At 39.7% G+C, this 27,844-nt stretch overlaps 1 protein-coding gene and 1 long non-coding RNA gene across 5 annotated transcripts in view; one reads left to right on the forward strand and one right to left on the reverse strand.

Annotated features, from left to right (window-relative positions):
- Positions 1 to 755: 755 nt before the first annotated feature.
- CRB1 (crumbs cell polarity complex component 1) overlaps positions 756 to 27,844 on the reverse strand; it is a 100,813-nt gene continuing 73,724 nt past the window's right edge. For 2 of the 3 annotated variants that reach the window (XM_048067135.2, XM_048067136.2), the window contains exons 9-12: positions 26,651 to 27,557; positions 25,555 to 25,683; positions 22,435 to 22,561; positions 802 to 1,017 (exon numbers count right to left, since the gene is read on the reverse strand). In XM_048067135.2, coding sequence (XP_047923092.2) covers positions 802 to 1,017; positions 22,435 to 22,561; positions 25,555 to 25,683; positions 26,651 to 27,557 — 1,379 coding nt within the window. Of the gene's footprint in view, positions 1,018 to 22,434; positions 22,562 to 25,554; positions 25,684 to 26,650; positions 27,558 to 27,844 lie in introns of all 3 variants that reach the window. The other variant, XM_048067137.2, reaches the window with a different exon arrangement.
- On the forward strand, positions 957 to 26,659 carry LOC125183162 (uncharacterized). 2 transcript variants are annotated; one of them, XR_010833176.1, is made up of 6 exons: positions 957 to 6,365; positions 8,328 to 8,402; positions 15,589 to 15,738; positions 16,291 to 16,368; positions 18,826 to 18,942; positions 25,469 to 26,659. It is a non-coding gene; the product is annotated as an uncharacterized lncRNA (long non-coding RNA). The 2 variants fall into 2 exon arrangements; XR_010833175.1 differs by having other exon boundaries at positions 957 to 8,402.

Consider the following 27,844-nt stretch of genomic DNA (forward strand, 5'->3'; position numbering starts at 1 on the left):
TTGGACCATCGGGTAAAATCATAATGAGAAAATGGTGGTAGTATGGATGTGCAGAATTTGCTTAGAATGTATTATTTTCATGTCTGCTAAAAGGTCAGGTTGTGTCTGCTGGATATTTCAGGACATAGTCGTTTATATTCAGAGAAATGCATGCATTTGTTGGAGGTGGAAAGTGAAATTCTTTTTGGTAGAAAATGGAGAGGCTTCAGAGAAAATGAGAGAACTGGAGGAAATAAAACCAATTACGTTTGAAACATTTATTTTGGAGAGTTTTTGCATGGCTTCCTTTTAATCCCTGATTAACAGATGAAAGTAGATATGCTGAGACACAGCTCTAGTACTAAACCCTTTGATAACAGAATTAGAAGTCTATGGTGCAGGGTTATTTGATTTGTCTGCATTGCCTTCTGCAGCAGTGATTGCTAGGCAGGCGAAGGAAAACACAAACGAGATGTGTTTTTTTACTCGTGTTGTGTCTGAGACAGGCACTTAGAAGTATCCCAGAAACCATTACTGTCTGTAATGCCTACTGCTGATTACCAAGGCTGAAGTTTCCAGTGCAATAAAAATTGTCCTTGGACAGGTTGGTCCAAAACGGTGATAAATAGCAGTGGTTCACGTAAATGCTAGGAGATGTTTAGTATTATTGAAATTAAAAGGAAAATATTGAAAATATTGAAAGCCCAAAGTCATTGTAATCTTTGTAGCAGGTGTTCCCGGTATCAGAATGCAAATGAACATCTCTAACATATGTATACTGTCCCCATTCAGCCGTCTTCCAGGATGGAGGAGAGCCTTCCTCTAAATCAGTCTTTCCATCGGCGGTGGCTGCACCATATTCCACATCTCTACGCGGGAGCCCTCCTTCTCCTGCCGGCTGGGGCTGTAGGTCCCTTGTGTCGCCCGTTTATTGGCAGCAATGACTGAAACCACAACTGCCAAGAAGAGGATCAATAACAAGGCCAGCATTACTGAGCCAATGGAGGTGAATACGTTCGAGATCAAGTCAGTTGTCAACTGGAAGGATTGAAATAATTGCAATATAATTTATGTCAAGAGAATACAGAGATACACTTGAGCTACCATGGAAGGAAAACAAAAAATCCTTCTATGGACAGGACTTTGCAGAAAGGGCGTACTGCTGAAGCACCATTATTTTGGAAGAGAAGTAAATTGCCCCCTCCAGAGTTTGTTCATTGGACTCTTTAGAAAATTGCACACTCACTGCTGGGTATTAACACACAAGGCAGAGCTGGATGAATTTCATGTAATGACCCTTTTAATTTGGCAACTTCCTTTCTGCTTGAAAATAGTCTGTCAGCTAATGCTTCTTGGACTGTAGTGGTAATTCAGCAATTATTTGCTTAATCACTTTAATAATAATTCATTTTCTTTAATTTTGTTGTGAACATGTTATTGCTAGTCTTTGCTACTGTGAGTCAAACGCGAGCTATTTTGACTGGCTATATAGTCAGTCACATTTGTGTTTCTCTTGCTGGAGAAGTCAAGTTTCCGTGAATACTTGCATATAGAAAATTTGCTTACTGTAAATATTTGTAACTATTCTACAGAAATTCCTGCCAGTATTTTTTTTTACCAGCATGTTTGCATGAAATAAGCATAGAGACTGCACATGAACATATCTGACATCTATTCAGTGAGAAATGAGTATCAGTATATCTCATAAATGCTTTAAAATACTCATCCATCTCTTCTTCTACACATAAGCTTTGCAGCTTAATCTATAGAAACACAACCAGTACAGTATGGGATGAATGTAAGGATGCTTTGACTTTCTTTCTGTTTTCATGCAGCAGTGGAAAACGTGATAATGTCAGAAGGCACAGTGCGCATAAACAAATCTGCCAGTTAAGAAGCTTTAGACCAGGGAAATTTTAGAGTAGTTGAATGTTTTAGACACATCTACATATGTGTTTTTTGTATTTAAGGTTTTTTTTTAAATGTTGTGAGGGTAGCCGATGAAGTGATGTGGATGCAGCGGAAAAGTAGTCACTGCGGACAGAATGACCCTGGAAGGAACTGAACTTCTGGGCAGATTCTGCCATCCATCATTTTTTGATTTATATTACGAGTGGCAGCTGAACTGCCATAGATGAGTGTGTGCTCGAGGGTGAACTTTCAAATCCCAAAATATTTTGAAATGGAAAATAGCAGGTCAAAGCTAGGTTTCCCAGTTAGGTACTGCATGTTACAGGATATTTTAGTGACCTGCTTACTCGTCATTTCTAAGGAAGTGCAATTATGGCTCTGAGAATGACTGTGCATTCAGCAATGGATCCAGTGTGTTGTTGCTGTGGCAATGCCCTGTGTGCCATGCTTGGACTCACACTGCTCAGGTTGACAGTGCCAGGGAAAGAATGATAAAAACAATCCTGCCTCTTTTTTCTCTGCACCTCCATGCTGATGTAAAAGGTCCTGCTATAACAATAAAAGCAAGTTGGTCTCAGGCATTCTCTCTAGGGGATGCATAACGTGCTGGGGTATTATTTTCCTCTGTCTTTGATGCCTGTGTATGATTCCTATGATTTTTAAAAGCATTTTTTTTCCAATAGAAATAATTCAGTGCAAGTGACAGGCCATATGAGTTCAACCCTAAAATAAGGTGACATGAAACATGTTGGTCTTTTAAATTGTAGGATTGGGAAGGTCATTTCATCTGGAGATGTGTTACAGATATGTTTGAGATCTGAGTTTTTCTCTGCACTCTTAGACTCAACGAGAGTCTATGGAAGGACCTGATGTCTCAGAAGGACTGCAAATTTTTAATGCAATTTTTGTTCTCAAAAGCTGTTTATTATTTTCATTTTCTGCTCTGGGAAATTGAGGAACAAGATAGTTTAGGCCAACTCTCATCCTGGGGTTGAACCTGATGGTGGTGAAAGAAACGTACTACCATAAGCTGATGGATGGTATTATGTTGTATTCAATATGTGAACTTTCTGAAATTATTTTTCCATTTTCTTGTCCATACTTTTTTAATTTCTGCTGTAAGTGTGTCTATAACTATGGAGACATTCTTTTAATGATATCTTTCAAATTGCACTTTCTTAAGGGTAAGTTTAATGCAGAGGAGTTAGGGAGAAAAAACAACTGTAAATTGTTAAAATGCAATCAAATATCTAAACCTCATTCTCAGGTTGAAATCTTTATAAACGGATTTTTTTTCCCAGTAGCTGCCTATTAGAGAAACCTTATTCATAGCACATTGCAGCAATCCACTAGACATTTTGCTGCAATTCTGATTTTTGTTTAATAACATTTATGGTGAGAGAAGATCATTGCATTTGGTTTGGTCTACCAGTGACCTGAACTTCAAAAAATACTGAAAATTGCACATATTGCCTGTATCTGGGTTGGACAAAATACTTCCTCTTGAGCCAGTAAGTTTAAAAAAAATAAGTTACCTCACTGATTAAAGTCAATTGAGCTCTTTTTTCTTTTTTTTCCCCATGATCAGATGATACGCAGTCTAACTTTAATTCTGCTTTTATATCGCTTCTAATTTCTAAATATGAAAAAACTGGTCTTTATGCATTCATTTGGGTGAATTTCCTATTAACCCAAAAAACCTGCTGTCCCTAGTACTGTCCCTTGCTTCATCAGCCCACAGATCACTGCCCAAGTTTTATGATGTAGGTAGCCCCCTTAGCAGAAGCAGTGAATTGAAATCAGAATTGCCAGAAGGCTCTGCAGTCTGGTCCCATCAAAATCAACTGCTTCTTTTGTAACTGATGGCTGAACAGTTCAATTAATTTGGAAAATGAACTGGCTGGTCTGGAAAAAGCATCAGAAAAGTTCTGCCTCTGATCATCTCCGTGTCTTTTCCTCACAGTATTTGGTGGTGATGATACTGAACTAATCGTAACTGGTGATCCCAAAGAGAAAAAAGCATTGAGCAGTATTTTCAGAGGCATATTGCTGCCAAAACAAGACCACCTGAGGGCTCTTCTGCCCTGAATGAACCTACAAGCCTTGCTAGAAGGTAACCAGTATGGGACCAGTTGTGAGAGTTCCCCTGCCCCTAAAACACAGTAGCTGTTGTTAAAAGCTGTATCTTTACTGGTAATGGGTGCTGATGGCGAGATGATGTCGTGTGTCATGGTAATACAAACAAAATGAAGTTGGCTAAAATTAGAAGGTCAAACTGCTTCTCTCTAAGATGTTTTACATACCATGTTCTATTTACGTGTCTTTGGATGTCAGCCAGAGCAAGGTTATTTGGTTATATTGCCCAAACTTATTTGGGCAAAATTAGAATAAAAAATAAAAATTAGTAATAGGAAAATATTTTTGAACTAAATTTTCATGTAGTGAATAGTTTTATCTGCAAAGACAGAAGTAAATGCAGGATTTAAATTTTTTTTTGAAACAAGGTCTTTCGACTTTTCACTTTTGATTTTATTTTAAAGTTGATTCTTTTTTAAGTTTTTAGACTGTTAAGTAAAAAATATTTCAAATATTTAGATAAAATTATGAATAGAAGTTTTTCTTTTCATTTGGTTATTTCATTTGGTTGTAGACTAACTGTTCAGCCTTGGTTCCTTGATTTGCTCTGTAGATGAACAGTTTGGGTCATGAATGCCCAGGTCACGAGGTAGCATATAGCAGTCTCCTATATGTACGGTTATCTTTAAACAAGATGTCTTCCAAACAGTTATTTTATGAGGAGAACATTAGAGATTTGCTATCTATGAATGTTTCCATGTGTGCCAAATGTCAAAGTCAAGTGGAACAGCACAAAGGACCCGGCAAAATACAGAGGGCCTCTTCCTCTTGTGTGTTTTACATCAGCATGACTTAGCTGATCTAATCCTGCTTTATGTCAGTACGGGGGATGAGAATTACGGCCCCAGACACCAAGTGCTGAGCCGGAGCCAGAGAGGAGAGAGCTGTGGTGCCGGAGCAGCGATTGCTGCATGCGTGAGAGAGAAGTAGCATGAGCTGCTCGGGACACTGCTACCTGCGTATGAGCTTTGCATGGGAAGCATGGCTTGGGCCACAGTCTTTAGGATGTGAAAGCAGTGGCATAACACGCTCTGAAAGCAGATGCATGCCTCTATTGCTGGGCATTAAGATTTAATCATCCTTCATTTCAGCACTCACATAGAAACATGCTGGATTCTGGATGCTTTGCAAGACAGAGACATCAACATAAGCTTTAAAATACAGGAATTGCCCAGCCCTGGAGAATTCCCTTCTCTGTCATGTGCGGTGCTTTCTGGGATTTCTGCAGCTGCTCGTGTGCACTAGAGCTTTCGCTGGTGAAGTCCCCAGATCTGGAGTCCTGACACCACTCACGAGGTTATCACTTCATTCCCGGTAAGAAAGTCTGATCCATGCCATCCAGATTTACTGCTCCCAAATCAAAACCATTTGCTAAAGTAATGAGGGATGATTGGCTTGAGTGGTACTAATCCACGTCAGAATTACTTTGAAAGGTTTGGGGGCATATAGGGATAATAATGAGCAGCCAAAGAAAAGCCGTTAGCATGATTAGAAGGCCCATAGATATGCTGAGTTTATTTCATTGAGGATTTATAACCATCTTATCAGCAAATTATCCCATTAAAAGTTGATTTCAAGTAAGAATCCCAGTGGTTCTAGAAGAAATTCAGTAAGTAATACGCAAATCAGTTCTAATGAGATGCACTGATAACCCCAGCTTGTGGGACTACAGTTTATTTTCAACAGCAGCAAAGTGGCCATAAATCTATCGACTGACTTTGTTCCAATATAAGTACTTTAAATGAGTGGCACATGATTTTTTTTCTACCTTCACAACCAAGCACCTACTGCTCTGCCTTGCACCATCTGTAAAATGTAGCTGCTCAGCCTGTGCTAAACACCAGCCACCAGGTTCCAGGAGCTGTGTGACCGAGTTGTTAGGCTGCAGATTTGAACCACTTTTGAACTATTTAGGACTCTTAAACAGAGCAGATTCATGTCCAGTTGAGACAAACCCCGCCCTGGCAATTGGAAATGACAACTTATTTTTTAGATAAAAAAGAGAGGAATCTTCTCCCTCTGACACCATGTCCCTTGAGAGGAGGCTGTCCTGTCATCCCACACCTCTCTCTTTAGTCCTCTGAAAATCTATCTGTACTGCATATAGAGTTGTAAATAGTCTTGAATTTTCATTGATTGCCATTGTTGTTTCTTCCATCAGCCTCTGAGATATCTTCCTGCCATCCGCAGGAAGAGGCAATCCCATTGCTGGAGTACCTGAATGAGACCCCCCCATGGCTTGTTTGTAGCGGCACGGACATTGCTGAAGACAAAACCACTTTGATATGTGGAGAACAGCCACAGTATAGACAGCATACCTTGAAGAAGAATGTTCGTAGGTAAGTAACCTTTTTTTTTTTTGGTCTGAATGTTTTCTTAAAACAAAACAAAAACTTCATCTAGTATACATTTGTTTAAAAAATATAGTTTGAATAGTTTGTCTTCATTGCAATATGACAGTTTGAGTGAATTCCTTCCTGGAAAATGTCAACTTTTAGTTGTCTGACAATTCTTCATGAAATCAAAGCAGAAATATAGAGAGAATTCATTTTAGCAGCTATAAATTGATCATCTGGATTGACCAGTTATAAATTAGAAAAATGCAATCTGTTTTATCACGGAAGAATTACATCTTTAGTGCCCTGTGAGAAAATGAAGAAGTCAGAAACAATGGATATTTATGATTTAGCTGGGCTTGCAAGGATTTAAGTTCATTGTAAGAAATTCTGACAGCCTCCCTCCTGTCATGTGAAGTCTCACTGTTGTGACACTTCAGAAGGTAGCGAGGAAGTTTGTTCTACAGTTTGTTTTATAGTGGAGCAAGAAATTGGAAAGTAAAGGCGGTAGGTGGCTCTCCAAAATGTTCCAGCTAATTCCAGAGCAGCCTTTGGTTAAAGCAAGGGTGTTATCCACATTGGCCTTGATCTTAGGTAGCCTTCTATTTACAATATTAGCTTTTTAGATGTAGCTTTCAAACTCAAAAGCCTACTTTTATGAACTCATCTCTAACGAACAGACTATATACGATAATTATTATGTTTTTAATACTTGGAGTATTGATGCCTGGTGTATATTAACTATTTAATGGAAGTGTCACAGTCAAAAATAATGATGGTATTTAATAGGTCTGGAATGGTCTGCCTTAGGTAGAAGAAATAATACTTCTTTTTTCAGTAGTATACTTGGTGAGCTGAGCCATGGACTCAAGAAAACCCTTAAGTGCCTAAGTAGTGCCTTAAAATCTCCATTACATATTTTGGTGGATCAGCGTCTTGCAGAACAGAGTATTAAATGCCTTTTCTCCCAGGCAGCTGAGTGTTGGTTACACACAGAGAAATGATTTGGCTGGCAGTTTGGGAGGTAAGCTGTCGTTAAGCTGCGAGCTTTCTGAAAACTCCTTGATAGCATTTCTGCAGCAACTGCCAGTACTAATTTTTGTAAGAGTGCTCCAGCTCTTTTTAAGATCATCTTGCTGGTGCGGCACAGATTAAATGTGCAGCTCCAATGTGTTGTTATGAGATGCCTTTTAAAATTCTATTGACAGCCTCTGGTGTAGAAACTTAACCATCTGCTGCAATTTGAAAGGGTAAGAGAGAAAATCTATAGCTGGTTTAAATCCAGGTAAATCATGCTGAGGAGTTTGTCCCATAGCTGCGAAATCGCAGACTAGACAAATAGTATGACAGTGTTTTAGTAAAGGTGTCAGTCTCTGGGGTGCAACATCCCTTTCCAGCTTGGTAAATGCTTTGGGGTATCATATATAATTATTTTTGTACATGGCAACAGAGCAGTACATCGGGTGTTGTTTCTATGTAGGGGATATTTGCATTACAGCTTTGAGACAGCAGATTCTATATGAATAAATCTTGGTGATGGATTAAAGCCTTGCCAGGCAAGCTTCTCACAGGAAGGAATGGATAATATTTAAAATCAAAAGACTATTGCTGAAAACAGTAACTTTCTGTCAGTCTGGCATCTAGCTGGTTTGAGTTTACTGCATCCACATAGTTGCCACAGTAAAAATTACTCCTGAAAAGGGTTTTAGAAGAATGCACAGTAGTGGCCTTTTGAGGACATCTGTGTCTGTTGTCATAGGAGAGTGAAGTAGGTGGAGGAGGTCAGTAGGTTAAACCCAAAAGCAGGAGGAGAAGAATAGGAGAAGATGCTTCAGTGCTGAAGATGAGGGCAGGACAGTTCCTGAAGAAAAGAGGTGAAGAGAGATTCAGCAGACAGAATGGATGAAGTGAAATGATGAGAAAGAGGAACAAATTTCACAGTGGTTTTCTTCATTGATTGTGTAGGTGTGGAGCAGACCGGCATGTGAAGGATGATATTGTAACATTGAAGATGGGGCTGATGAGAATGACAGTGTCTGGGTAAGAGAACAGGGCAGGAAATGACAACATATACTATCAGCAGCTATGCCAAGAGTGGAACTAGCCCATTGCTAATGAAAACTTACGATTTTCTGAAATTTGCATGTTTTTTCTCTCTTTCTCTTTGATTCTAGATTCTCTCTCTCTCTTTTTTTTTTTTTCTTCTGTATTAAGTAACATTACAAAATATTTTGCTTAGGTATTTTCAGTCTGGCAGCACAAACCCAATTTAAGTGAATACCTGGACATTGCTTCTCCACCCCAATATGTATCGATGCACATTGTTTTCACTATGCATGATTCAGTTGTGCTCTGTGTTATCAATAGCTATCAGCTAACTTTAATGGATTTGCAGAATCTGAACTGAGGGCACCGAACTGGTTGCTCAGAACTCCAATTTGCAGCTCACAGCAGCTGAGGTAAAAGATCTCTTCTTCAAAGAGCAAAGTTAGTGGTAGATGATCTTTTATTTCTGAAATCAGACCTTTGAGATCAGCAGTAAGCTGGGGGGGCAGTAAACAGGCGGGGCAGTAGTGTACGGTAAAGCAGAAACAGAATTAGGATTCCTGTTCTAGTCCATAATTGCCAAATACTATCCATCCCTACTCTGTGAAGCAACTAAGCCTACAATCTCCAAGACGTTCTACGAAATTCGTTGTCCTATTTGTAGTATCCCTGCCCATGGCGGCGGAGGGGGGGATGGTGGAAAGAGATGATCTTTAAGGTCCCTTCCAACATGAGCCATTCTATGATTCTATGATTTGGTGCTAAGCTTTTGCAAAACAGCCATGTGTTGCTACCTAGAATTAATATTATGCTGTCAAGTGGTGATGAAGTAAGTAGCTACTTGACTGTTTCACACTGTCAGACAACAAGGTATCAAGTCAACAGCGAGCCTTTGCTGGTGCAGCACTTAGATTGCAGCCATCTCCTGCTTCCAACTGTAAATATTAATGGTATAAGTTAGACCTTTATTGGCTATATAATACTTGCCTTAGCATGTTACATGACACTGTCACATTACTTAGCTAATTATATTCCTAGATAAAAATTTGGAGTATGTTTTTATCCTACTAGGGTGGTTTTTTGTTTGTTTGTTTGCTTCTCTAGTAGAACGCTGATTACAGAGAACTATCATCATTATATTTTAGATTCAAGAAAGACTTTGTAAGGGATGCACACTGGGAAAGTGTAAATTAAATTCTTATAAAAATCTATAGACGTCTACATCAACAACTACTCCTTGGAACCCTATTTTTATCTTGATTCAGATGTTGGATTTGTCAGTCAACTTGCTGCTTCTTGTAGCTTTTTTTTTTTCTTTTCAGTGTACTTCCATCTTGTTGATGGGAGTGTATGAGTCTGTCTCTACCCAAGAACCTTAACTCTGCTCTTGGGGATTCTTGGATCAATTACTGCACACCTAGTGTAATATCCAGCCATTTTACTAATAGTGTCAGCATTCAACAGGCTTGCATTTGAACAGGATTTGGGTAGGATAAAGCCAAATCTAATAATTGTTGTTTTTTTTTTTGATATTTGCTGAAGACGCAAGTGGTTTATGAAGTCTCTTTACATGTTATAGCCAGCACAGTACATGAGAAAAAGGTCTCAAGAAATACATCAGATTACTCTTAACTTTCTACTCCATGCTTTTACCTTACTGCCACCTAAAGATAACTAACAGAAAATACATTGGAGTTCAGATCAGAGAGATTTACTCTAACACTCTAGGAAGTAATGGGGGCCTTGTCAATGTCTGTCTTTTAAGACTTCCTACACTTTCAGAAGGTTTTCTTGAAGTTCATACTTCTTAGACCAAAAAATACCTGCTGGCTCAGCTAAATGAATTTATCTCTGCTCCTCCAAGGCAAGTCATTTTGAGTGTGAGTGCAACTCAGCTCTGTTTCTAGCCAGCTGATTATTTTGGATCTGTGGGCTCCTCAATACTGGCTGAAAGTAAGCATTTTGTACAGTCTGTAGAGTCAGGTCCAAAACCACCTTTACCTGCCACACGCTATGACCAGTGCAACAGCCCCTTGCTGTAGTAGTTGTACCAGGGCCGTCTCACCCTGCCCTGGCTCTAACGCGCCCATCAAGAACGAGATCTAGGGAGGCCTCGCTTAGCACTTATCCCCAGCCTCCATCTTTGGCAGTCTGTCATTTGCTTGGTGCTTGTACAGCTGCTACAACATGGAGGCAAGAAGTCATGAGCAAGAAGAATTAAGTTTGATAGACCATATAATGGATATCATAGAGCTGTTGCAGAGCAGGCATTTTTCCTATATAAGATTTCTTTTTGGAGGGGCGTATGACATTCTCTGTTGCTTAAACTGCAAGCACATTGCACTTGCACTGGTAGTAAATAATTCATAAGTATATATTATGGGTTTAGAGGCTGAACCAAGTCTAAACTCCCATTTCCACGTGAGCTGACCTCTTATCTGTTGTCCAAGCACTGAGTCGTTGCTCCTTCCCAGGGGGGCCAGTCAGGCCCTCACTCCCTGTGCTGCTGCCTGCGGGCTCAGCTCCGCACCCTGGGGAGATATTGTGGAGAGCTGAAGGGTCTTGCTGAGACTTGAAATACTCAGAGAAACTGAAAGGTTTGGGCTTGATCTCTCTTGTTATCTGTAACTGCTTCAAAGCAATGATGACACGTTTCTTTTGAGTCAGCACGTGGCTATTTTCAGTTCCTCAGGCAGCAGGGACAGAGCAGGTGCCACTGTCCATCCTTATACACCTGAGTTTGTTCTGAATGCTCCAATATTTTTATTTTAAGGCAGGGAATTATCCATGCTCAGATATAAACAAAAGACATCTGACAGCTAGCAAGCTACAATTGTAGAATTAAACTAAGGACTTCCTCAGACTTAAGTACAGCTTGCTTATAGAGGTTATTGGTTTTGTCTTGAGTGTTAGAATAACCAGCAGTTTGTATAAATGGGATACTCAGGAGTCCATTCCTAAACATTGTGATGAATGCCAATAAGAAGCCTGTTAAGTACTCAAGCAACCATCTTAAGGGAATGATTTTTACGTGCTTTATTCAAACAGTGAAGTTACCTTTCCATGTTAAAATATTGCTTGAATAAAATCTGTTGTAATTTAATCTATACTCAGATAAAATGGGTGTCAAATTCTTTCTCATTTGCAGTTTAATGGTATAGAATTAGTTAATCTTTTAACTACAATTCATAGTTTATGAGGGCCAGGATGCTGAAACTAAGTTAAATTTAATAATGCTGAGCAGCTATAAAAAGATAATACAGTAATCTTATTTTAAAAATATATTTTACCTGAGAAAAGCAATTGCCAAACAGGCAATTGGTTATCTTTCTCATACAGTGCTTATGGGATCCTCATCTCAACGCTAGTATTTTCTCCCTATTATTTCACTATTCAGTACACGTTGTAAACTTAAGGACAGATTCCAGAACAAGAAAGGTAGCACTTCAGTCTGCTGTAGAGGATTTCTAGTAATTATAGATGTTTTCTTAATGGCTCCAACTTCAGTTAACTTTTTTTCCCATTTAAAATGATCTTTTTACTTATAAAGAGCCATATAGCCAGGAGCTGAATAAGGCACAAAAGGGCTGAGTGTGGAGAGCCATGGCCAACAGGACAAGGCAAGTAAGAACCGTGTGGTTCTTGGTGTGGGCCATGGGTTGAAACATATCTGTATGGAGAGCTCAGGTCACTTAAATTCCTTCTTCCTTGAGAATGCAACAGTCATCAGAATTGGAGATACCTGTGAGCTGCGAAATCAAGCAAGTTGTATATAATTTTGGCAGAAGTGTCATACGTTATGCCCTGGTTCCAGTTAGGACAGAGTTAATTTTCCTCCTAGTAGCTGGTAGGGTGCTATGTTTTGGATTAGGATGAGAAGAGCGCTGATAACATGCTGATGTTTTAATTGTTGCAGAGCAGTGTTTACACCAGGCCAAGGACTTTTCGGCTTCTCGCTCTGTCCTGCCAGCGAGCAGGCTGGGGGTGCAGCAGGAGCTGGGAGGGGACAGACCCAGGACAGCTGACCCAAACTGGCCAAAGGGGTATTCCATACCATCTGGCGTCATGCTAAACAATATATAGGGGTGGCTGGCCGGGGTGGGGGGCCGGCTGCTCGGGGATAGGCTGGGCATCGGTCAGCGGGTGGTGAGCAATTGCATTGTGCATCACTTGTTTTCTTACACATTATTATTGTTAATACTATTACCATTATCACTATTATTATTATTATTGTTATTATTATATTCCTGTCTTAATAAACTGTCTTTATCTCAACTCACAGGCTTCACTTTCCCGTTTCTCTCCCGCATCCCAGAGAGGGAGGGGGGAGGGTGAGCGAACGGCTGTGTGGTGTTTAGCTGCCAGCCGGGTTAAACCACAACACATCAGCATTTTCTTTTGGAAGAATACTTCTGTGTCCTTTTTTTTTTTTATTTTTTTTTTTTTTAATATATCAGTGATTTGGGGAGAGGATGAAAAATGTTATCATGAGCTAGGGATTTTCAACTCAAAAGTTTCTCAAGCTGAAATACGTTGTTCCAGGGTGCTGGGTCCAGGCTAGATGTGCTCTGGCCAGTGAGTGCATCAGGCCTGAATGTTTCTCCAGAGGAGTGGAGGTAGCTGGGTACTGAATGGAAATATTTCCATGCTATTTCCATGTAGAGAAGTCCACCATTTCAGAGAGTATTGCTTCATAGCAGGTTATACAAATAACGGTTAGTTTATATTTTCATTTCACTAATAGATACAGTAGACTCCAGACTGCTTACATGCTTGAGAATCTCCAAAATCCCTACTGTAGCATTTCACAGGGTCTACCAATAACCAAAGCTGTCTGCAGCAGTGAAAAATCTGCTTAAGCTAAATAATTACAAAGGTTTGTAAAGGACACAGCTGCTGAGTCTTCTGTTCTTTGCACTGAATTACAGCAATATCATATTGGTGTTCTTGAGAATAATCTATTTTACCAAATAGTGTTTGAATAAATTTGAGGACTGCTGTTTTTGCTGCACAGTTTGGTACAAAGAATCTCAGATATTTAAGTAACAAGCTCTGTCTCTTATGTAAGTGACTCTGGATCAAAACAGGTAAGTGTTTCTGATCATTTGAAACCCAAATATTTTTAAAGTCCTCAAGAACAAGGATTTGTTTTATTGCTTTTTAGTGGACAAATATTCTAGAAGCCTAGTCAAGTGTGCAAATATTTTTTCAGACACTTTTAGGAATGCAGTTTCATAACAAGAACTGAGAAGTACTCTGCACAAGAACATACTTCACAGGCAGCGCACCAAGAGATACATAGGCAGATGAACATGCCACCCCTGCTTTATCTGGAAGCATCATAATATCTAGAACATTTGATAGTAATTATAAGCATATGATTAGTTTCTGAGGCATTAAAAACATTCTACCAAAAGTATTTGTTATGCTGAGCTAGCATATAGATAGTATTGATGACTACAGGACTACCACTGTCTATATAAAGTAGTGGTTGGAGACGAGGACCATGGTTCCCATTTAGGAACCTAAACAAAAGGAGATAGATTTTTTTTTTTTTTAAAGCATTTAATGTCTTGTACCTGAAAAATGTCCCTATTTATTCTTTAGCTGGCATCCTTTATATATAAATATGTCTTAGATGCAGGTATATTCTGGTCTTCCTAATTGTAATGGTGGTGAACATACTTCCTCTGAAGTCAACTTGTAATCCGGTAATAAATTTCATGTAGTGCCTTGCACACATTTCAATTCTGTTAATTTTAGTGAAGAGAACGAATATCCAATCCCAAGAGGTTTCTGCCATCATGAACTCAGTATGAGTAAGTTTTCTTTTCCATCATAAGCTCTTTGACTTCTGCCCAGTTTCTTTTTCATTTCAAAAGCATTCAGGGAAAAGTCAGGCTATATTTTTCAGCTTGAAGGTGAGGATGGATTTTTCTCTTCTTTAAAAACTTTTGGTCAGCTGTGCTATTTTGGGATTCATGGAATTAAAACAGATTTATGGTCTGATTTCAGTCAGTGTTTGGCCAATTTGCCTAGCAATATAAAGCATCTTATTGTGTAAAATAGCCCATAGGTGACTACTGCCTGCTCTTGGGGTATTTGTTCCTGCTTTAAAAATATATATATAAAATCTGTTTTTATATTTAATTGTTTTAAAGCCACTTCCAGTATGCCCTTGTTGCTAAGCTGCTTCATTATTGGAAGCCAGAAGAAATAGATAAAAGAAAAAAAGAACATTAATTCTCACGAACCACATGAGAAAAAACACGTAAAATTTAGTATCTGAACAATGCAGGCATGGAGTGCACGAATGTGTTATAAAGTGAGCAATGACTGAAGTAAATGCCCATGTGATGTGAATGTGAGTCTACAGGGAAAACATCAGAAGGTGAGAAAAAGGAAAACAATGCCATTGCAACGTAAGGATGGTGTACAGACAAAATGTGTTAGTCTGAATACTAAATGTGTTATGTGAATACCCTACTTGAGCTGATTCTTCCTATACTGCAGAGTGTTATGCTGTCATATGTCATCTGGGCTCCCTTTTCTGCTCATATTTACCATGCACATTAAATATTCAACTGCTTTTCACTGGTGCGTGCAGTAATCCTGGCCTTATGAGGAGCTCTCTTGTCTTTTCCAGCTAAGATGCATCAGATAACCTTACTGTCTTTGCATCCTAATGTTTTTGTACCTTATGTTATGACACATATTAAGTATGTTTCTTACAATATCGTTTTAGAAAATTTAGTTAAATCCTGTGTTCTGAATACAGACTAATAGAAAAATAGCAAAGGATATTAAGGGGCTGTTCTGCTCTGAGAAACAATTGTAAAAACAGCATTGTGACATTTGCAATGACTTCCAGAGCAGAACTGCTCATTTTACAAATCTAAAGATGTTTCTTCTTACTGTGCATTTGACCTGGCACAGGAATAAAACTGGGTTCTCTCCGCTCATACCATCAACGGTAAAGAGTCTGCCATGATGGGTGATCTACAGCCATGCGAATGACATGAAAACAAATAAATTCCAGCTTTTTCCCCGCTCAGTTGCACTGACCCTGCTAGGCTAATAAAAATATGAAAAGCTTACTTCTGTCACAAACTAATATTATTTCAATAACCTGTCATCAGACTGCAATGAGTTTACCTGTACTGCCTGTGTTTTTCTCCAGAGCTGGCGTGCCGGAGCTTTTCTGTAAGTGAGGCACAGCAGGGAGTAACCCCGCAGTACTGGAGAAGGCCCCTCGTGCCTGCAGCCACCACCTGATGGAACCAGCAGCCTGCTCCAGTCTAGAGCTGAGAAGCATCAGGAAAGCTGACAGGTAAGAGGGGAATTCTGCTCCCTGGCTGTTCTCCTACCCCGTGGTTTGCTCCCAGCTTGGACAGACAGAGAGCAGGAGTGTGCCAGGGGCTGGATGTGCTGCTATGGTCGCCGGAGGATGAGAGCATCCATTTTGAACAAGGGTTCAGTCCTCTGTGCTTTGGTCCTCACGTATCACTGGCTTCAGTAGGACTTTGGGACACGTAAACAAGAGTGGTTTTAGGCATCTCCAATTTCATTAGGTTATTTTATTGAGAGGTAAGGACCTCAAATGCGATGGAGTTAGCTACGCATAATGTGATTTTCAGAAAAGTAGTCCTTATTTTGAAATATTTTATGTATATATTAGCCTTTCTCAGTAGGCTGCAAGAGCACCAGAGAAGACAAAAGGCACACAGCAGATACACATGCTCGTTTGCTAAGCCCTCAGCCCAGTGCTCCGTCGCCTTCTTCCACCTTGCTGCTGGGGGTCACCGGATGTCCAGGATGGCGCTCCGGGGGAGCCTGGAGCTGAGCTGCACGTATGGCAAGACCCTCTGTTTGCTCCCTGCAGGGTACAACAGCTGGGATGAGCTTTTCAGTGAGCCAGGGAACCCCCAGCTCTGCAGCAGGTGCTGAGGAGGAACAGCAGGTGGGTGGCTTGTCTTAAGTCAGGGCAGTAGCACTTCTCAGTTTTGGTTGACTTACCCAGCTTTACTTCATCATTTTACTACACTCCCGGGGCTGGCTGCTGCTTAGTACTCTCTTAGTGTTGCCAACATTGAGCATTTAAACTTAGGCTAAGAAGAAAAACAATTACATTGCCTTAACATAACTGTATTTAAATATGTTTTAAAAAATAATAATCTGTGTTCTGTTTCTGACTTTCTGTGGCTCTTTGGACCTTCTTCCAGTTAGGAAGGCCTATCAGCTTATCTCATATCCCAGAGTCTGAAATCTGTGTGTTGGAGCATAAATGAGAGCCGTCTACAGCAGAATCATGTGTTCAGATTAAAGGTGTTGACAGTATTACTACCCTTGTTTCACAAATGAACAAACTCTGAAGTATGGAAATGCCCTAAACATCTGCAGTAGGAAAGAAAATCCAGGACAGGATCAAACCTACGATGATCACAAGGAGAAAAAAGTTGTTTCACCAAATACTTTTACACAAATGTGTAGATTTCTCCTTTGGGATTTTTTGTTTCTATTTCTCACATTTGAAGAAGTAGAACATAAATACTTCTCTTGCACTCCATCTCCTAAAATTTGAAAAGTTCTCTGCTGGAAAGAGAAGGTGAAATATTTTGTTTGTTTTGTTTCAAAGAATATAAAATTCTACATTTTTGTAACCTCAGGACATAAACTGATGAAAATACTGGCTTAGAACTGATGCAATGTGAAAAGTAACCAGCATGGCTGTATTTGTCACTGCATTGCTCTATAGTTCTTGAAAAGAAAACACTTTCCATCTTTTTGTATACTAGCAAGACAGATGTGTACAAGAGCAAGACAAACAAGTAAAGCTGTAGTGAGACTGGGTGTCATCGTTACATTCCTGTTGTCCACATCTTTTAGTTAAATGATCATTATGCATTAATAGCCTCAAAAGTATGAATATGTAAATAGGGAATGCATTATTCATGAAGCACCAGGCATTAATTATTGTAATTAAGTATCATTTGCTACGTTCATATTACTAACCCTTGCAGTTAATGAATACATTAGCTAATCGCTGTAGCGCATATTCAATCAAAATTCCATGTGCCTGTGCTATGGAAGCCTGAGAGAGTTTTACTGAATTTAGATTCAATATTGAACAAATCTTACATGCTTATCGGTGTATTTTTAATGACACTAAATGTGAATCGTAACCTCCAGTGCATGATGCTTGTCCTTGTGCCCAGGAGGACCGGATGGTACCAGCTGGAAGCAGGTATGAAAGCAACAGCCGTGCACATCAGAGAGCACAGCATTAGCTACCTTAAGCAGAACTTTAATTCCGGGGCGTGAAATCCACCACCACTTTCAAGTTTCATGTATATTCACGTGTACAATAGGAGAGGGTATGCTTTGTGAGGAAGTGCTGTCCCGAAGGTGTAGCTGATGATAACGCTCGAGAAACCGTTTCAAAGCACAGCCTGAGCTGTTTGCCAGTCAGCGCGGGGACCACGGTTGCCTTTTGCTATGCACAGCACGGGCAGAGTGGGCTCTGGAGCCTAATGGGGCCTTAGGGCACTCTTGAAACACAAAGTAAAAGGAACAACCAAATTCTGCATTTTTTTTTTATTCTCTGGAGGTGTACTTCAGGTAATAGTTGTCCAGCTATCACAGAGTGAACACTTGCTGGAGGTTTTTTGTTTGTTTGTTTCTGTGGCTATTTTTTTAGGCTACTATATAGCCTACAGTTTTTGAGGTAGAAATTGTGAAGAATTTTTCATTGCAACCAAAGGTTTTGTCATTTTTAGAGAAAATCACTGAATCAAGTTATAAAAATTCCAGTTCAAGTGCTAAAAGCTGATATACAAGTAGAGTGCCCTCCCAGCTGAACCTGTGGGTGTTAGGCCAGGAAAAATATTTGCAATGAAGAAAAAGAAACCTTGTTTAATCACTGTGAGTCTGAAACAGATTTTTTTTGCTATTTTTAGTTTCACCAACATACTGTAGTCACATGCATTTAGTAAACTGATTCTGGGATCTAGTTTCTTAAAAATTAAATGAACTGAGATTAAGAGAATTCAAATAACATTCAGCATTGAGGATACTTTCAAATTCACAAACACATGGGCTCTTTGTAGCTAAAACTGTGATAGGGTGCTGCTGGCAGAGCCTGAATTGCATTAGAGCAGCTGCAGAGGAGGGTCCCTCAGAACCTGGATTTTAAGGGTCAGAAGTAGGAGTTATCATCCAAAAATCACACAAAAACTAGTGCTTAGCATCCTTATTCATCCAACTATTTTTTCACTATTTCAACTATTATTTGTTTCTAAAACTTTTTTCTTTGAAACAGCCTAAACTTACCATTCTTTTAAACAATATTGTTGATAACGTTATTTTAATTAATCTGGAATTTCTTTTTTTTTTTTTTTCCCTTAACCTTTTAAACTAGACCTGTGAAGTCTGTTCTCCACTGGAGATCTGTGCACGGGCTGTGACAACTCAAAGGGAAAGGATGACCTGTCGCTGTCGGAATGCTAACAGAGACCTTCTAACACCCAACGGTTTGGTAAGTATTGATTTTTTTTTTTGTAAGTATTGTAGGGAGGAACCAAGTAGTAAGAGTCACTTTGAGCCATGTGGGCCCTTTGTAAGCCCTTCCTCTCTGAGCTGTTGGTCTGGGGCTGATGAGTTGTTCAGCTGTGCTGCACGAGACACCGGGGGCTGCCCAGGAGAGCGACTGCCCTGGGTGCTGCCAGCGATCCCGAGAGCAATGGGAGATGGAACCACTGCTGGTGGGCAAAGCATGGCACACCTGATGCAAATGGACAGAGCCGATAGCAGAAAATGAGGAGCAGACAGAGAGACAAAGGCAGGGGGTTTATTTTGTGCATAAAGGTAGGAAAGTCCTGTACACGTGCACAATGTAGTAGAGCATACAGAAGTACAGAGAGGAAAGGAGCAGCGTAGCTGAAGTGGAGAGATGCTTCGTGATGACACGGCATGCGAGGAAGGAAAGAATTCGAGTGCAGGAATGGAGAACGTTTTCGCAGTGTGCACGCAGACAAAGACTGAACGACTGAACTGCTGCTCTGCAGGTAGTATATTCTAGATGAGTAACTTCCATATTCCTTTAAATCCATATAAAGCCCACATTTAATACAGCATGTACACTCACATCAAATTTCTAGTGTTGAAGAGAGTTTTGGAATTTCTATACAGATACATTTGTTAGTTTGCGTACTGTGCTTACAGCCACAGTATGTCAGACATACTGTATTAATACATGCGTTGGTTTCTAGATTTCTTCAATGTTAATACCAGGATGAAATTTTTGCTAACTGTAGTTTATCCATACTCTGTACATAACATCTCAATTTATTTATGTGGTATTTGAGATAAAACCAAAAAAATTCTTGTGATTTTTTATTTTGATTTTTTTTAAAAAGGTCGGTTTGGAAACCTTTGGTTAGAAGCATCATTTTCTTCGTAAGAATTTTCAGAATTCATATTTCCTTGCTTTTATTTAGCATTTGAAAATGGTATGATAGTTTTCATTTCAAATTATTTCTGGTGCCATCTAAATTTTTTGTTTCAATAATACTACACCAAGAAACATTTTAAGCCAGGATGAAATGATAACTATGGTCTGCAGTAAAATTTTCAGCATAATACATTGTTTTATTTTAACTCAGAACAAAGGGAATGTTTTCATTTTGGTTTGTTGTACCTTGGTATTTCAAACCAAAATGCAAACGTGACACTGAAGTATTGATTTCATTTAAAAAAATGTATATATTTTCCTCTGAAATTGTAAGATTGATCATATTACTATTTTCTGGAGAGAAAAAAAAAACAACCAGCCAAAAAAAAAACAGTTATCCAAAATTGTATTTTCATTGAAGAAAAAAAAAAATCCAAAATACTGTTTGGTTTTGGTTTGTTGTCTTTGCCTGTGTTCTGTGTTACATTTTTCAAAATGTTATAAATCATTCCCACTAAGAAAGGTAACTAAACCCTACAACTGATAGAAAACAGTTTTGGTTTTGACTCTGACACATTAATTTCATCCCCAGTGATGGAAAATACATTCCCATCTCATATTTATTGCTTGCTTACAGTGAGGAAAGGAACTTTTAGCTGAATAATACTTTTTTTTTTTATAAGAGATCAAAAGTAAAATTACCTAAACCACTTTTCTGTTAAGATAAAGATAACAAAGAAGTTATCCTTGTGTAATACAATTGTTACAAGTAAATGTGCTTAAGTTTTCATGCTAAGGCAGGTCCTTGATACAGGGATTCGTGACATCACAGGGATGAATCATGGTATTTTCCACCAATGTGTAAAAGAATGTGGTGTGTTTTTTTCTGAAAATATGAGTCATCTTTTTAATAATACTCGTGTTGCTGAAATTATGCTCTGAATGGCGTTCAGAAAAAAATAACCAATCTGGGGACACTTTGGAAAGGTTGGAAATAAAAAGCAGAGGCTTGATTCTCAGGCAGTATCTTCTGCTGTATCCTGCTGTGGCAAAACAGGAACCTCAGTATCTCATTTAGGACTCAGTGGAGTCATAAAACCTCATTGTATAACATTAGTTAGTTCTTCCTGTAACTCTGCTACCTGCCACCATCACTCAAGGACACTATTTTAAATGACTAAAAGGAGTACAGAACCTATACAAATATAATGTGATCATGAATGCCTGAAGAAATGTTTGCACAGTTCATGAATGGCTTTTGCGTTAAAGCATTGTTTAGAAAAAGAAAAACTCACTTTTTACTGCTGTTTTTATACGTAACAATATATGCCAGTGTGTCTACTCTCCCAAAGGCATCTACAGATTCAGATATTTTACATTTTTTACAGTTTTTATATTTTTGCTAAACCTCTCAGTATTCATAATTTTCATGTCCCTAATTTTCATTGTTTAAAGAATCCATGTACAACCAATCAACTCTACTACCTTGATTTCTTCCTCAGAAGGAATAAAAGAATGATTTTTTGTCTGGTGACACTCATATCTATTGATGGATTACATAGACTTAGCTGAAGTTGTAGTAGTCTTTGGAAAAAAAAAAGGCAAATGATTTTAAAACCTAATGTACTTAGTGACTTTTTCTTGAAAGAGGAATCAAAATGAAGATGGAGACAGCTGCAGCTTATCTCATTACAATGCATTGGAGGTGTAGAGGCTACTGGAGCAGAGATGCAGGATTGGAGTTATCAGTGTAGGATTGCAGTAATCCAAATGGATGTACAAGTGGGCTCAGTGCGTTGCCAACTGCTAATCCAAACCAGTATCTAATTAGCCAAAAATACTATACATGATTTCACAGGTAGGAGACTAAACTGTCAAAGAAACAGCAGTGAACATAGTATGTGATGCAGAGATAGTGGCATCATTAAGATTTTATGGTAAAATTAGCCACGCTGAAGGCAGTGGATCTTTGCCACCCATTGCAGCAGGGCTTGACTGCCACCATCAGTGTATCTTTAGTTCCCTTTAGTGTGCATCGCTTCTTCGTGTGCCCCACTGCTCATGTTGGCCGTGTGCACATGGTGAAATGCTTGGGTGGAGGTGGGACGAGACACTTTCTAAGATCTGCTAGCATTTGATCTAAAATGAAGTGAAAGCACTAACACAGATCCAAAGTGGTTCATGAAATAGGCAAGAACTTGGTCCTGAGCATTTGCACCACAAAGTTCTCATCATTCACTTTGTTATATTATATTAAAAGGAACATGATGTCACCTAAGAGGTTTGTTTCCACGTTGCAACCAAAGTTGAAGAATGATTATATAAAACTGAATCTTTCACATAAGTTCAAAAAATATAAAATGATTTTTAAAATTCAGATGCTTGCATTGCTTTGCTATGCTGTCTGGTCAAGGCATCTTCTGTTGCACTAAACCAAGAATTAAAAGGCTGCTAATAGTCTTCCTGGTCACCCCACTCGACTGCTGGATCATCATCCATTCGCAGAATGAGATAGGAGAGAAGCTGAAAGAGATTCTGCCACAAGAGTAAAGAGACAAAAAAGGAGAGGTCGCTTACATCGATCTCACAGCGGTCCCCAGCGTAGTTCACGTCGCAGAGGCAGTGGAATTTGTTGAGCAAATTCTGGCAGAGGCCCCCGTTTAGGCACGGGTCAGAGCTGCACTCATCAATGTCCTTTTCACACCTAGAGGTAAGAGAGAAAACAGTGAGCCTCTGAAATCACGTACAAAATGCATAAAACTGGCACATTTTTAATTCAGAAGCTTTTTGGTGGGAGGGTGCTCTTTCTGAAACACGTAGTATACTTCCACATGTTTATGCGCTTATTATTAGCCATGCTTAAATCTTGAACTTCCTGGGTTATTTTCAAATACAGATAGATAAGCTGGAAATGTCTTTTCTGTGGAGTATTTCCTGGTTAATGGTGCTTAGCAACATGAAATGTACATTGCTGTATGATTTTAGAGCTGGATCCAGCACAGCCCTGCTGAAAGCTTGCTTGTCCATTTTCATTGTTACTGCAAGATGAGGGCACATTTTCCTTATCAGTAATTTGGACCTAAGTCAAACGCATACTTTTTTTCACAAGAGTGCCTCTAGGAATACTAGCTTTTTTCTCAATTAGAAATGCCATTACGTGCCCTGCGCAATCTCCTACCCAGTCTCTCCGAGGACATGGGCACCGAAAATGGTAAGTAAAGGAGATGCAGAGTAATGTTTTAGAAGTTTAAATATGTATCATTGCATGCTTTTGAGTTAATTCTGATGAGAAAGGAAACCCGAGCTCTCAATTTCTTAAAGCAACCAATTGAACATTAATGAAAAGTGTGTGAGATTTTTTGGAAACAAGTAATGAGTTGGTGCCTTTCTGCTCTGGCAAAGCTTCCCCCTTAATTCCCTACCTCCTTTTCTTAAAATAATGCTACTGGTCACTCCTATTTTTTCCAGTTATGTTTAGCCTTGAAGTTGAATGTGTGAAATTATAAGGAATTGCTTTATTCAATCGTATCTATAACCACCCAATAAATTGTTACAGTAGAGAAGAGCTGTTCTTTATATTAAATGCTCTTAGCTGGTTTTCTTAATTAATACATGAAGAAGTTTCCACCACTTCTTCCAGTGACAAATTACATTCACATTCTTCAAAAAGCTGAAATTAAAGTATTAATTCAATATGTAAAAACTGTATGGCTATGAACTTAACCTATGCAAAACTGGAAAACTGCTAGAAAACAAAATAGTCCAGGGCATGAGATGCCTGAATTCAGCTCAACTTCTGGAAGATTTGAAGTAGGTAATTAGGTAATTTTGATAATCCCAGCCTGGATTCAAGGAATAAACTGTTTTCAAGAGACAGCAATATCTCCTTTAATAAAGAGTAATCTTTTCATGTTTCCCTTTCCACATATTATCAAGTTTATTCTTTTTTTCTTTTTTTTGGTTAGCTTGTGATCCCCAATCAATTGACATGGAAAGACACTGTGGCTTTCTTAGGGATGAAATATTGTCTTAAAGGACTACGCCTGCTTTATCAGTCTAATCAATAAATATACCAAAGGGTTTTGCTTTGAATTTTCTTATTAACTGATATATTTGAAGTTGTTCTGAAAAAAAGAAGTCTTGTGTTTGAGGTGAAATTTTCTCATTTGGTGTACTAACTTCTGCAAACGCAGAAATACTTCTGGTTTATGCTGCAGCAGCCTGGAGGAAAAGAGGACAAATAGTCGATTTTAGACATTGGAGAAGAATGCCTTGCTGTGATAGTCAGTTATAGTGCAGTGTGCTTGGTACAAGGCTGCTGCTCAATATGAGGATCATGGGAACCATAAAATAGAGATTATTGCCAGCCAGTGGGATGGATGTAAGCAAGGCTCATTCCCAAAGCTGTAGTTAGCACGTTGTCTGGCAGGGAAAGGAAGAAGGAAAAAACACTTTCCCTCTACCTCGAAGTCCTGAGAAAAATACACACCAAAGAATTGCCTGAGAATATGCTCTTTTTTTTTTATTACTATTATTTTATTTTTTAACCTTTTTTTAACTGTTGTGGCATGGCACACAGACCTTCTGGCTGAGTTAAACAATACAGCACGGACGTGTCTGCAAACCACACAGAGCACTGAGAGGGTGGAAACTTTAATTTCATCCGTCCTTTATGGCTTACTGTACTGTTTCCACAAAGTCCATGGATTAATAAGTTTTGAGAGAATTAAAACCTTTTGTTGAAAATTGCTTTGTGCTTTCAGAGCCAGCATAGCTTGGTGCTATTGAATTTTTGGATATTGTACTAAAATGTAATGCTAACGTCTAAGAGCGAAAGTCATTCATTTTCTGTTCTGCATTCCCTTTCTTTCTATGCAGAAAGGTGCCGTTACCTCAGGCTATATTATGACTGGGACAATGTCCTCGTATGTTTTTACAGCACCTGATGCACTGAGGCCCTCAAGCTTCCCTATTCCCAAGCCTTTTGTAGACGACAAACAAGGGTTTAAGAGTGAATTGTGGCAATCTGCTACATGACACAAATTTTTCTGTGGGAAAGGATGATGGCCTCTTCTGTTTCAGACTATACTGTAAGGTGTAAAAAGTACTTCTCAGATTGACTTTTAAATAATAATTCTGTTTTCCTATTTCAGCGTTCAGTAAAAAACCAAACTAAAAAAAAAAAAAAAGCTGCAATACCAGCAAGTATTTCATGTCATGCCATCCCTGTAGAATAGATTGTATATTCACAGTGGATACGTGTGAAAAACAAACAGCTTTGCATATTCTTGTGTCAGTATACTGTAGCTGATTTTTATGTATGAGTAGGATATGTGCATTTATGTGTGTCCATACGTGAAAAGATAATATTCTTCCTTGCCATATACAAAATTGGCATGGAATCTGAAGAACAGGCATGTAGAAGAAAGTGTAAGATGCCGGCTAAGGAATAATGGATTGTCCTGGAATTGGTGGTGCTGTATTGGAATGACCCTCACTGCATTAATTTGTGATTCTTGTCTGAGTAAAAGTGCTATACTTTGGGGACCTCAAAGGCACTGAAGCAAGGAACTGCTGCATTTGAAAACCAACTTTGTCTGTATTTCTGCAGGAGGGTGATTCCCCTGTAGATGGTACGCTCTAGACCCTTCCGGAACAGTTTTTGGACGATTTGCTCCACACAGTGAAGCGTCTCACCGTTCTCCAGCAAATCCCGGCAGGCACACACACGCCAGCTCACCGCTGAGATCAGTACAGTTGCCGTAATTGAAACAGGTAAGATTTCTGTCTTCATTCCCACAAACTGTATGCGGTAATTTTCTGTACCTAGATAAATAAGAAGGCAATGGCAGTTGTTATTTGCTCTTTCCTTGTCCACTTCTGGATGTCTTGTGCTTTCTCCCCTTCTCCTTTGAGTCTAGTCCATTGCTTTAGTGGAAAATATTGAGATCTACCTTGCAGATTTGTTGTCTGAATGCAGAACCTAGCACTGCGAGTCTCCGAACAGAAGGCACAGTGCTCCTACTGGCAAATACTGCCCAATGCGAACGGGGTAGGTGTCACATTCTACCTGCAGGTGACCACCCAGCCCTGGAGCTGCACACACCTAGTGCCTCCTTGGTTCTCCCCCTGGCGAGGAAACCCCATGGCTGTGTGTTTGCAGGCTGGTGCTGCGGGTTGGCCGCTGACTGTGCTGCGAGGGGAGGGCTGGGGCGGGAGTAGAGCTGCACTGTCCGTGGACGGACAGCAGGAGCTGGAGCCTGAGGCTCACATAGCGTGCCGTGTTACTCATACTTAACCGCCTGAATTGGGGTTTGCCTTTTCAAGGATTTTCTGGCAAGTTAATGATTCATTGTTTTTTTAGGAAAAACAAAAAAAAGGGGCAGTGCTCTGCCTAGGTTAGTGGCTTGGATCTGTGTGACACCCAGATATCTTAGAAGATCTAAAAAGAGGGATCTAACATACAAGATAGAGCATGTTGGGCCAATATAAGGCATCTTCCAACTGATCCACATCTAACTGATCTCTAAAGCTTTCTGTACTGCAGATTCTTTAGATGTCAATTCTGCAGCCACAATTAATGTGTAAATAGATGCATAGCATATAAAATACAGGTCTGTAATGTACAGAAAGATTATTAGATGTGCATTTAAATGGCAGCACCAGTGGTGTAGTAATCCCTCAGATGACACCTGAAAAAGTCATATGGGTCAGAGGTTGGACTAGACGATCTCGGAGGTCTCTCCCAGCCTAGACAATTCTGTGATTCTGTGACCTGCCTTGTTTATATTACCTGCAAAGTTTTCCGGTGAAGTTGCTAGCACACAGGCACGAATATCCATTAACCCCGTCTATGCAAGTGGCCCCGTTAGCACACTGGTGGCCATGGCAGTTGTCTATGTCCTCTTCGCAGTTTAACCCTGTGTAGCCGGGCTCACAAATGCACTCGTATGAGGCAATCCTGTCCGTGCAGTTTCCATGAACGCAGGGGTTGGAAAAGCATTCATCGATGTTGGTCTCGCAGTGGGTGCCGGTCCATCCCTGAGCACACACACAGCGGTAGGAGGTGAAGAAGTCTTCACATATCCCCTCGTGCATACAGGGATCTGAGCTGCAGGCATCCACCTGCAAACAGCCAGTAAGAGCAGGGTTTGCAGATATTTTGAGAAATTGTTCCTCCTGAGGTTTTTTAGTGTGGACAGCAGCATTTTCAAAGTATGAGAGATAAATGCCACTGATTTCTATGGTGCTCATACATCCTCGCAGGCCATCCAGACTGTCAAAAGCCTTGTCAGCCACATAGATGTCTGTCTCTTCTCTTAAAAAGTTGAGGCTTCCTGTGGCAGTTGTGCTAGTTGCAGTGTCTTTCTTGTTATCTATATCAATGTGCCACCTCGAGAACTGGGACAGGGGCTCCACCATAGAGACCATCACCTGATGCCACTTCCCATCGCTCACAGGCAGTGAACTAGCGAGGGTCAGCTTATAAAAGCTGTTGCCGCTTTGCAGCTGGAAGAGTAGTTTGGAGTTGTGAATACTGATGGTAACAAACTCTGGCTCCTTCTCTGCATACAGCAGTATCACATCTGTGTCCCTAGTTCGAAAGCCAAATATGATATTGGTGAGGTCTCTGCTGATTTTTCCATTGCTTCTGTAAAATATCGCACTGCTTCGGCCGCTAAACACTGCGTTAGCAAGACCTGTGCAAAGATAATAATTGAAAAACCAGGCCAGCTTTAAAACAGTATGTGCGGACAGTATCTCTTCAGCGCCCCCATGCTCCCTGTCATTTAATTCCTTTTGTATCTGCTGAAAAACAACCGAATTCCAGCAGTGTTTCAGTGATCCTTGCTTGCCTCTTACAGCTACAGAGGTTACAGGGCAGTGCCAGCACCAGCGTCCCTGGTGCCACGGGAGTTGTGTGGCTTTGTGTCACCTGAAGCTCTATTTCTGGAGCTTTGAGTGCATTTCTCTGTGACTTGAGAAG

This window comes from Anser cygnoides, chromosome 8 (assembly GCF_040182565.1).
Source record: "Anser cygnoides isolate HZ-2024a breed goose chromosome 8, Taihu_goose_T2T_genome, whole genome shotgun sequence".
NCBI lineage: Eukaryota > Metazoa > Chordata > Aves > Anseriformes > Anatidae > Anser > Anser cygnoides.